The 12,823-nt window shown below is 32.6% G+C and overlaps 1 protein-coding gene across 1 annotated transcript; it reads left to right on the forward strand.

Moving 5' to 3' along the window:
- Positions 1-4,866: 4,866 nt before the first annotated feature.
- On the forward strand, positions 4,867-12,685 carry LOC106470265 (methylmalonyl-CoA mutase, mitochondrial-like; the record flags this gene model as incomplete). The annotated part of the gene is made up of 5 exons (XM_013930809.2): positions 4,867-5,043; positions 8,793-8,924; positions 9,446-9,577; positions 11,183-11,512; positions 12,294-12,685. Coding segments are annotated over exons 1-5 (1,040 nt in total), but the record flags the coding sequence as incomplete, so codon positions are not given.
- Positions 12,686-12,823: the final 138 nt, after the last annotated feature.

A 12,823-nucleotide genomic window follows, 5' to 3' on the forward strand; every position in this document is an offset into this window, starting at 1 on the left:
TTTAAAAATGTTACGCGGTTTGACAAACTCATGTACACGTAACTTTATTTAATTAAACTGCACGTAAAATAAACAATAAAGTATAGTGATGGTAATTATAATAGTGTACAGAGTATTCAACGGTTATGAGCATTCAATGTATGACACGATTTTATGAGTCGAAACTCACAAAAAACGAAGAATAAAACCAGTACTAAAGAATAAAATAACTAAAAGGTGTTTATAGCAGTCTATGAAAAGAACCGAAGCTAAATTATTGCAAATTAAAGCAAATGTAAAGTTTTAATGAAAGCAAACTTAGCTGAATATGCAGAAACGTATGAATGCGTGTTCACAAATTCCTAAGCATATGGTTTTGAACAAACTGTGCATGCATATTTTAGACCTGAATAAGTCGAGAAAGTCCATAGCAATTGTATTTAGTGTAATATTAATTTTTTGGAAATTATACACAGATTAAATATTGATTGTGTGAAATACTTTGCAAATAAAAAAACTAAAGTTGAAATCGAAGCCAATCGTCACGTTATGACAACGACGTTGTGCCATCATATAGCATATTCGTTGCATTACAAACGGGTAAGGTGATCCTGAATGGAAAAGCCAACATACAATCTGGACTCTTTGGACAAAGGGCTTTCTAACGATATGAGATTTGTAGTGTTTGATCGAGAAATTTGCGAGAAAAGTTCAAAACAGACAAACGCAAGCATATTATTTATATAGATGATCCCTCGACATTTTAGGCTAAACGAGATTCATTTAAACTGCAAATTATGACAGAACTATAAAATATTATAGAATAATAATAGGTGTGAAAAAAAAATGTTGAATCTCTTCTTTCCCATCATTTATTGACAGGCTGTGATCATGAAGTGTGTTTTTTTTTGTTTGTTTCTTTTGAAATGTAAAGCTACTAAGGCTATCTCTCACTGTCTTTAATTTTGAACTACTGACCATGGTGGACAGCAGCCTAGCTGCACCCTATTGTTCATGCTAAGGGATTGACTATCGCTGTTATAATGAACCCACAGTTTAAAGTGAGGATAATACTTTATAGTGTGATATGCAAAGCCACCACTTGTTTTCTTCACCATCAGTTACCAGTCAAAGTTTTCGTAATATCTGTATATTTTTTTGTTTTACATTAGAATAGAGAAGTTTCTTCTGCTTTAATTATGTGCAGAATGGGGGAGTCACCAAAGTCGTAATTTGTGTCCCCATTACAGAGGATTAATGTAGCATGAGAAACATTATAAATAATGACAGTAATAGTTTTTTAGTGTGGTAAACAGGGTGGAATCCTTAACACTTGACACTTTCTTGTTGACTTGGAAGTAGTCCTCTGACACGTGGATAGCACACACACCTAGAGAGAAAGAATGTATGTATATATTACTATGTTTTCTTTGTTTTAGATAATTCTTTGTTTAAGCCAGTTTTGGTACAGAGTTAGCTTCAGCTTTGTTGCCAGTTAGATTTTATCTTTAGTTTAATTTTAAAACTTAATTAGATTCCGTCTGCCTTTGCCTTCAGTGGCTCCGCGGCAAGTCTGAAGGCTTATAACGCTAAAAACCGTTTGTTTATTGTGCAGATTTTTGTATAACGACAAACAAAGAAGAAATATATTCCGTTTTTAAACATAATTTACTTTGAACCTTGTTATTTACACTTAACTTGAAGTAATAATTGTTGAGAGAGATTTAATAAAGGTCTCTTCAAAGCACACCAGAAACATTTGCCTGTGTTTAATTGTTTAACTTTGGTTTGTGTTAATAAACAAATATTACCGATTTTTATGATTTGGTGTTCGGTGTTTTTCACTGAGTCAGACGTTGTTCAAATTCAACAATACTCAAAACCTTCACTCCATGATATATTTATTACTAGCTGTAGTACTCGTCCCCTGGACTGAATTTATGTAGATTCATGATTAATGAAAGGCTAGCTTAGAACATGAAAAGCTGCTTCCATTATATGTAATTGTAGCCCCCCAGTGGCACAGCGGTATGTCTGCGGACTTACAACGCTAGAACGTGAAAAGCTGCTTCCATTATATGTAATTGTAGCCCCCCAGTGGCACAGCGGTATGTCTGCGGACTTACAACGCTAGAACATGAAAAGCTGCTTCCCTTATATGTAATTGTAGCCCCCCCAGTGGCAATTACAACGCTAGCAACCGGGTTTCGATACCCGTGGTGGGCAGAGCACAGATAGCTCATTGTGTAGCTTTGTGCATAACTACAGACAACAACAATGTAATTGTAAAAAACGCCCATAAAAACCGCAAAACATAGAAAAAAAAACTAAAAATATGTATGTATCTCCCCATGGACCCATTGAACCTCAATACCAAATTTAGTGAAGAACCATACACAGGAGAGGTAGTGGGAAAAAACAACAACAAAAAAACGCTAAAAAAACAGCAAAACGCAAAATTTAAGATTTATATGCATCTCCCCGTGAACCCAATGAACCTTCATACCAAATTTGGTGAAGATCCAGCTACAGTGGACAAAATAATAGTAAAAAACGCCCATAAAACCCCCAAAATCCAAAACTGAAAATGTGTATATACCCCCGCATGGTAAAGATCCATCCACACCCTGTGAAGTAGTTACATGGACAGACAGTACTATAATATTTATATAGATATATCGAATATCTTTTTTTTTACTGTTCCTACTTGTTTACTCTGAGGAAAATCAGTGAATCTGAAAATACTACAATGGTATCGCAAGGATTTGAAAAGTTACCCGAAGTCTCAGTTAAGGTCGGCCTTCACTAAATAACAATTGGTACGTGCTGAAGAGATATGAGATTTTATGGTGTTTTTAAATTCAGAAAGTTATTAAACAAATCGGTTAAAGTCGGTAAAAGACAAAAACCGAAAAATCTTTTAGAAACAATTATTAGTTTTAAGAAACTTCGAAATTTTCACTATTGCTGTGTATGGGAAGTGATTTGAAGATGTTTTTAAATTCAGAAAAGTTATTGAATAAATCGGTTAAAGACGGTAAAAGAGAAAGACGGAAAATAGTTAATAGTTTTTAAGGAGCTTTATAATTTTAACTTCTGTGTGTGGAAGAGATCAATTTGTGGACTAGTGGTAAAAATCACGTGATATTTTATCAGATTACTATAGAAATTTAGTGGGTAAAACACATATGTTTTTTTGAGCAAAAATTTTCTGTGAAAAAGATGAACGGCTAAATAAGATAATGCGTAAAAATTAAGTGAACAAGTAATCACATGAAAACAGCATTTTATAATTGCATAGGTGAAATGGACCTCCAATGGCTCAGTGATAAGTCTGATGGCTTATATTACTCCGAACCGGGTTTCTATACCGGTGGTTAGCATAGTACAGATAACCCATTATGTAGCTTTGTGCTTAACTACAAACAAACAAATATGTGGTACGTGGCATTGAAATATGACTACAGATGTTAGCTGGCGACTTATTAAAACACCTGACATCCCGTCAACTCTAAGTCAAGTTACTTTCATCATCAGTGAAACATATACAGTAGACTCTTCTTGAGCGAAAATCTCCCCAATTAGATCACTTCCCCCATTGCTGGCAAAATATTACAGTCCCCCTTTCCATACTACGACCACTGAAATCAGTCCCGAGGCCATTGTTGAATTTCCACGTTACGACCGCCCGCTGTCTTTTTTTTTTTATGATAAACATTAACAGGTGTGGTCGTTGTTGAAGACCAAGACTACAACTACTCAACTACTACAGCTCGCTTAAGACCATCTTCCCAATGTCAGCAGCGAATACGTCGACCAAAACAAAGACTTTCCCGCCACCGAAGAGTTCTATGACAAATGGGAACAAGAACTTCTCAACGACCTGAATGGTGACCGTCCCACTGAAGACAGCGATTAGTCTACAAACGCAGAAGAGTGCACAACGCGCGCAAATGCTAAAGTACACTGCAGACATGAAGAAGTTTGCACTGAAAAACCCAGCACTCATGAAAATGATGGACAATTTAAATAATGTAGAAGGTATTGTTCAAAGTGAAATCGTTAACACTATATATATATAAATCCAAAATCACCAACTGTTTTGTGTAATATATATGCAATCAAGTTCTGTGACTAAAATTTGTAAAATACTTTGAATGATGAAAACAAAGATAATAAAATATAAAATATTCAAGAAATGAATAATTACTAATAGTTTGGATGTACAATATGCAAAGAAATATCACACATAACATTACAATTCAATATTCAAATATTTTACAGTTAACTGATGAATTGGTCGATCCCTAGAGACCACTTTTGTTCAGACCCAAAGTCTTAATAGGGAGAGTCTACTATATTATAAAATGTTATTGAATAACTATTTTAAGCTAAAAAACGCTGTAATTATATGTTATTTGTTACAACACTTCTATAAGAATAGATATCAGGAAGATAGAATTTTATTAAACATGATTCGGCACATTCAAAAAATCCCCCATATTCCTCAACCTTAAACGCCGATTGAAGTTCTTCTAAGGTTAATTTTCTGGTAATTAACATAACAATGCAATCAACTTAAACATATTTATATTTTATTGAGTACTTTAGACTTTGTTAAATTGTCAACACATGTTACATATATATACTGACGAGGACAACAAATCACATAAATGATGTAACTAGTAATTTTTCAAAGACAATATCTTACTTCGATTTCATATTCAATTTAATTAGAAACCTATCCTTAAAGCGTGAAGAAATATCTGAACTACGTAAATTTCCACTTCTTCTCAATAACGTATTAATTTTACGATGTCATATTTTACCCTTTTAAAAATTTTTGTTTAACATTTTGCTTTAGAAAGAGGGCAGCACAGGGAGGTTATATGACCTTCTGTTATTATGCAAAAGTCGTGTGTAAGAAGACGTTAGTGATAGTTTGTTATTGTTTTTACATACGTTAATAACTATTTAAACACGTTAAGACATTAATTGGTTTATTTAAGAATGTTTCGTGCAGCTTGTCACCTGAAGGGCGTTAATGCATTTGGAATTTTTAAAGTAAGAATGTTTTAAATTTGAATTTCGGCTTCTCTGTCACATTATATTCATAATATTTATTTTGCAGTTCAACACAGTAACTTGTGATAGCAACACTAACAGTGAATAACACTTAGTTAGTGAATTTCGGTACTGCTTTGTCATTAAATAATGAAATACTATATGATCCCAGTCTCCTCTCTGTAGTTTGCCCATGCCTTATCCAATGGAAACGAGACAGCATTTGAAATAATGTAATTCAGTGATGTTCTGTAGAAGAATTGTCTCTTGATTAAATTCCCTGACTGGGCTGTGTCCATTTAGAGGACATTACAAAAAGGCATTAAATGTGTTACTAGTTATTTCATGTAAATTCGTCATATTGCTGGCATAGCATCCATTGATGTATCTGAAGACATATTTCTTGTTGACACATGCCCCCTCCTGCTTCTTTTATCTTTATCAAAGATGTTTTTTTTGTTTATCATATTATACATTAGTCATCTGGATTATACTTTATATTGTAGATTGAGATTTGGAAAGTATGGACAGGTGGAGAATACGGATGAGATTTGGACTGCATAGTTAGCTTCTCAGTTAATATGTCATTGAGAACCTTGCTCATGTTGGAAAGATTCTATTTTTGGATGCTTTTTTTACCCCTAATTTAAAACATGCACATATTACTTCCTCAAGACAATCAATGATACTTTTTGAAACAATCTTGTCCCACTTAGAGTAGAAGACGGTGTGGAAGTAGTGTCAAGTAAACACGTATAAAAGTAGGATTTCTCATACAAATGATCAGCATTTTTGTATTGACGTGTGTTTTTGACATTTTACATTATAAACATCTAGAATAGTTTGTAGTCGATGTTTTGATAACATATATATAGCATAATGTTTATCAACGTCTGTCTGTTTATTATTCTAAGACCTATGACCATTCCCTTCTAACATCATTTCTTTTAATTGAGTTTATGTCCAAAAATTTCCATCATTTTTATGTTATGTTTTTCACTGTGTTAGGTGTTGGAGACATGTATAAATATTTTCTATACCATGTAGAATTAATTTGCCTAAATATGTACCTAGACTCATCCAAGTCCTATTCCTTTTATAGCTAAAATAAAATATACTACATGTGTCATTGTCTTGATTAACTTAATTATAGGATTAACACAAGTGAAACTTTAGCTTGATTTAAATATTATTCTTTAGGTCAAAGAATTATTTATTGTGCTTCTCACTGTGTAGCAGGCAGTGAGAATTATATTTGCCTTTTTACAAAATCATCATTTAAATATAATGTTTTTCAAGTTAACAGATAATTAACACCATGGTACTGGTAATGAATGAAAAAAGAAATACAAAAAATTCTCACCATTTATTGTTTGTTCTAGTGAAAACTTAGACTAAATGTGGTAATGGGTTGGAACTTATTTTTGTTAGAGATTTGGAAAAAATTTAAAATATATTGGTAGAAACAGAACAGTGAATGTATCAAAATTACATTTGCTTCTTAAATAAAACAACTTGCAACATTTTATTGACATAAAGTTACTTTTAGAATGTATGAAAACATGAGGCTTAACAAAAGATTCATGAAATTACATTTCATCTCATTGTTCTAAAATCTTGGAGTATACAAAAAAATGTATGTAGTCAGTTGCCAGTAATTGAATTACCTCCAAAAAATAGGACACCAAGTATATTTTATTGATTGTTTGAGGGAGTGATGAAGAGTTGTAGTGAGAATGTGTATTATTTTGAAACACATCCCAATCCTGTCCATTTTCACATATATGTAGAAAAGGAGACAAAGGAATGTTGAGTTATAATTACTTACAGAAGGACCCTTCAGACAGATTTCTAAAAATAACCTTTGTTTTTCAGTTATTTCAGGAGTGGTATTCAGGTAGAAATGGTTTTGTAGACAACATTTTTCTTAATATATTGCAAAACTGGCCCATCTAACTTTTAACCCCATTGAGAAGCATTTTTTTTAAATGTTTGACATTGAAGTTTTGCTGATGTTTATGACTGACTGACTGATATACATGAATATAGTCAGTCATTCATAAACATGACCATAAAAATGATATGGTACATGAATATCTTTTTTATGGTCATGTTTATGAATGACTGACTGATATGGTATATAAATATCTTTTTATGGTCATGTTTATGAATGAGTGATTGATATGGTACATGAATATCTTTTTCTTTTCTTTTTACTTAATTTTACAATACTTGCTAAATTAGCAATATATGTTATCTACTTAAATTCAGCCACATTAATTCTCTGAAATTATATGATGCAGTGTACCAGAAAGACATGTAAATGAGTTCTTTCTGATGTACAGTGTGGCTCAAAAAAGAAACTGACCTAAATGCTTTATCATGAGTGAACATGATCAGTAGATTTTATTTGTAGCTTGTGAAATATGGATGACTTCACAGATCTTATTAAACTGTAGAACTGGTTGATCAGTGGTTAGGCTTCAGATCCATGCGAGTAATGTTAAACTATCTGTTTTTCATTTATGTGAACTGTTAGCCAAGTGTCTTTTCATTAATTAGTTTTTCCATACACACACACACGTTGTAATGTGAAACATGATTTGCCATCCTAGAAGTGCAGTTTAGATTTATTATACAATATGCTCTTTAATAATAGGTAGGTATACAATGATGTATAAGCACAAGGAAGAATTTTATTTAAGGTGGAACATTCTACATGTGATAGAATATTGGTATGACGTGTACAAGGTTTATATATCGTTACAAAGATAAAAAACAAAGGGATTAAATGTTATGGAAATGACATGATATAGGTAAAGGTCGGGTTTGGTCAAGTGTATCAATGGTGAAAAGACCTTGCCAAATATGACTGATGCTGCTAATGCCATTATCGTGGTTCAGTAGGAGATCGTTTGCTTTGATGATTTCTGTACTTTCTAAACGGTCTCTTACTTTTTTAGTTTTGGGTTGGTGTAGGAGAAGAATTTCATCCCAAAGTATTTTGTGACCTGTTTCATATTGATATGTTTAAGTGGATATGTGGAATTCACCTCTATACATGTGACTTTGGTGTTCTTTACGTTGTATTTATAAGTAACGTGATGTTTGTCCTACGTATTTCTTTCCACGTTCATCTGGGATACTGGATATGCTCTGTTTATGTTCTTTAAGTTGGGATGCTCTCAGGTTAGTTAGTAAAGTGATGATTTTATGTGAAGGTTTGAATATACATTGGTCTGCCATAATTATCTGAGGCAGTGTGTTGTATGGCCCTGTTTTTTCATTTTGCAGTATTAAAATCTAAATTTATTTTCTTTACAAAACCAGGTTATAATATACAGGTTATGTACCATGAACTTACTAAGATTCTAAACTGCTTTGCTGCACCTGTTATAATACAATTTCTTTTCACTCTTTCTACTTACTGTAAAAGTTAAGTTTATAGTATTTGTCTTGAATCTTATAAACTTTCTATTGTTGTTTATGTTAAAAAGATGTATAACTACTGAAAGTGCTTAAACTGGTGACTTTTTTCAACCAAATATTTTGATTTCAGTAGAAATTTTCTTTCTTATTTACAGTTTAGTGAGTTATTAATTCTAACATAAACCATGAAACTATTATTAAATGGAGCACTTTATCATGTGCATACAACATTTTGGTGTACATAGCTGTACAAATTCTTAGCTGCTGTCAAATGAACACTTGTATAAAAATAAATACAGTAATAATGTTTTCTTTCCTAGGGTGCTGGAGGATCTCTATCCTCAGTTCGATCTGTTCACAAGACTCCACTGCCTAAAGAATGGGTGGCTATGGCACAGAAGATGCTCAAAGGCAAGGATCCAGAGAAGAATTTAACGTGGCACACACTTGAGGTAGTTAAACGTGTTTGCACATTTTGTTTTATTCTAATTTGTTTGATGTTTTTGGCTTTTTAAAATTGTAAAAACTGACTTTAAAATTGTTGAGTAGAAAAATTAAAACGTATATTTTTTGGAAGCTTATTATAGTTTCAAGTTGGTTCATTACAGTCTTTGAAATGTCAAACTTCTGTGACAAAATTTTTTATTTTCAGCTTTTCTTATAAAGAAAAGATTTGTATGTGGCACTGTAAATTTGATTGTCAGTATATTAGGGTATGAGGTTGAAAGTTCTAATGACAGTACTCAAAAGAACGTCAGTAATACAGAACATGTCACTGAAAAATAATGGTAACAGTAATAATTTTTACCTTGAAAAATCTGTGAATTATTAACAACTTTTAAAAAACAAATTGTGAATTTTTTTTAAACTTTAAAAATTTGTGTATAATTATGAATTATCTGCCAATTATAATTTTCAAAATATTTTTTTTAAATGTTCGTGATTTAAATATAGGTTTTTATTTTTTCTTAAGGGTATTGATATCAAGCCATTGTATGTAATGGAAGACATAAAAAATATTCCTGATGAATTACCCGGAAAGTTCCCTTATACTCGAGGACCATACCCAACTATGTACGCTCAGAGACCTTGGACAATAAGACAAGTAAAAATATTTAATTTACAACAATTACCTGTGATAAGTATGTTTTGTCAAAGTGAATGATTCTTTCAGAACTAGACATTTATTTACTCACTCATGGAAACATTATTAATTTTAATGTATGTAACAAAAACCTTGGGATTGGTGCCAAAATATACGATATTTAAATATAATTTAAGTAACATTGAGTACTTGCACTGACTAATGTGAAAGGGGGAGTATTGTAATGCTTAAATTATTCGGTATAACATTATCAAACAAATTGTATTTTTTTACACACATGTTTATGTACTAATGACATCACAAACTTGTCAAGTGTAGTGCTCGTATATCATTTTGAATTCTAAAACCCCAGCTTTAAAAAGTTCTTTAGTTCATTTAAACAAAGCTGTTTCTTTTTAGGTGACTTTCACTTTTTTCTTTTATAAATCACTCAAATTAAACTGGCCCGGCATGGCCTGGTGGTTAGGGTGCTCGATTCGCAATCTGAAGGTTGCGGGTTCGAATCCCCGTCCCACCAAACATGCTCGCCCTTTCAGCCGTGGGGGCGTTATAATGTGACGGTCCATCCCACTATTCCTTGGTTAAAGAGTAGCCCAAGAGTTGGCAGTGGGTGGTGATGACTAGCTGCCTTCTCTCTAGTCTTACACTGCTAAATTAAGGACGGACAGCGCAGATAGCCCGTATTTGCAAATCAATTTTCTTTCTATACATTTGAAAGGTTTCAAATATGCAATTTACAAAGTATTTAAAGTCTGGATTAAAAGAGCAAACATACTGTTTAAACTAATATTATTATTTTTTATACACAACATGATGTCCATTGATGCCCATTATATTTGTGTACATGTAAAAAAGATGAAAAAAAAAACTTTGGATACAAGAAACTAAAGGGTAAGAAGATGGTACCGTTTTTGCTACATGACACACTTTCAATAAATCTCTACCTCCATAAGAACTATTTTTAGGGTTAACACATTCTTTAAATTATGTTTGATAAACTACAGTTTTTATTTATTTATTTACTTATCACTAACCATATCACTGTATGAAATCTCAAAAACTTAAGAAAAGTTATTCTAACAATAAATGTATTTCTTTAACCAGCAAGCTCCATTTCAGACAGCCTCAAAAATTTGAGTGACAAACATAACTGTCTTATTGATTTACAAGTAGTTCACATTCTCAATTTTTTAAAATAATTATAATTTTTAACATATAGAGTTTAATGATTGTTTTTGAATTTCACGCAAAGCTACACGATATTTGATGTGATGCAAGAATATTCAGTATCTCTACACGTTTGATGAGCTTATCACTAGATGGCGTTACTGTTTAGTGGTAATTATAAAATATATATATATATATATGAATATGTTTATTATATGTATTAAAAAAAATGCCATTTTTTCCTTCTAAGCATGCTGGGTAAATCCCAATGAAAGTGAATTTGTGCATGTTTTAATTATCCTCCATTCTCTAAAAGTATTTGTGGAAAACATCTTTATTGAGACTTGCAAGATCTATTATTATTACTTGGTGATCATTGAGAATGTATAACAGTGCTGTTAAAACGAAGATAAAAAGTTAATATGCCGTGTTTTGTAGTATTCCGGTTTTAGTACGGTAGAAGAAAGCAATACTTTCTACAAGGAAAACATTAAGATGGGCCAGCAGGGTTTGTCTGTAGCATTTGATCTGGCTACTCACTGTGGATACGACTCTGATAATCCTAGAGTAAAGGGAGATGTTGGTATGGCAGGTGTAGCTGTTGACAGTGTAGAAGATATGAAGGCCTTGTTTGATGGTATACCTTTGGACAAGATCTCTGTTTCCATGACAATGAATGGTGCTGTTATCCCAGTCATTGCAATGTATATTGTTGCTGCAGAAGAACAAGTAAGTGGTTTCATATGGTTTTATTGTTGTGGTAATGAAGTTTGTTATTAACATGTGTGTTAATTGTTATAACATTACAGAATTGTGCATTCTGATATGCAAATTACTTGCAATCTACTAACAATTATTTAGAATCTAAATGGCAAACAAAATATTGTACAAGTAAAGTAGATTAATGCCGATTAATTTTAGAACCAATGACCTTTGAGGAGTTGTGATGTCTTTATTTTTGAAGTGATATCTTAGTGCCATTGACCTTTGAGGAGTCGTGATGTCTTTGTTTTTGAAGTGATATCTTAGTACCATTGACCTTTTTGGAGTTGTGATGTCTTTGTTTTTGAAGAGATATCTTAGTGCCATTGACCTTTGAGGAGTCGTAATGTCTTTGTTTTTGAATGATATCTTAGTACCTTTGTGGAATTGTGGTGTCTTTGTTTTTGTGATAAACAAAACCACAACACTGTCTGACTACATTGATAGAAAATGTGTGTAAAGATGTTGCAAAAATGATTTTGAGTGGACATTCATTTAGAATAAACTGATTTGTAGTTTGCAGCAATAAATAATGTAAACTTTATGTTTATGCTAAATTTTAGCTCACAATAGTACTTATCACTGAAAGAGTAATTATTTAGTGTGATTTTTCTCAAATTCCAGTTAGGAAAAGGTGGGATCCTTTCAGGTGATGTACCATTGGTTTTGTTATTTTACTCTTTTTTATCTATGTAATTCCATAATTTATTGTTAAGTATGAATTCAAGGTTTTGTGAAATTATCATATTTTTTGTATATTTGATTAAGGAAATGAATTAACATTCAGAGATCTGAGTTTGTTGACCTAGCTAGTCAGAGATCTGTGTTTTTTTACTTAGCTAACCAGAGATCTGAGTTTGTTGACCGAGCTTGTCAGAGATCTGAGTTTGTTGACCGAGCTTGTCAGAGATCTGAGTTTGTTGACCGAGCTTGTCAGAGATCTGAGTTTGTTGACCGAGCTTGTCAAAAATCCGAGTTTGTTGACCGAGCTTGTCAGAGATCCGAGTTTGTTGACCGAGCTTGTCAGAGATCCGAGTTTGTTGACAGAGCTTGTCAGAGATCCGAGTTTGTTGACAGAGCTTGTCAGAGATCTGAGTTTGTTGACCTAGCTAGCCGGAGATCTGAGTTTGTTGACCTAGCTGGCCGGAGATCTGAGTTTGTTGACCCCCAGAGATCTGAGTTTGTTGACTGCATCACATTGTTTTGGTTATTTAGCCTACTGCATCACATTGTTTTGGTTATTTAGCCTACTGCATCACATTGTTTTGGTTATTTAGCCTACTGCATCACATTGTTTTGGTTATTTAGCCTACTGCA

This window comes from Limulus polyphemus, unplaced genomic scaffold, assembly GCF_000517525.1.
Source record: "Limulus polyphemus unplaced genomic scaffold, Limulus_polyphemus-2.1.2 Scaffold3912, whole genome shotgun sequence".
Classification (NCBI taxonomy): domain Eukaryota; kingdom Metazoa; phylum Arthropoda; class Merostomata; order Xiphosura; family Limulidae; genus Limulus; species Limulus polyphemus.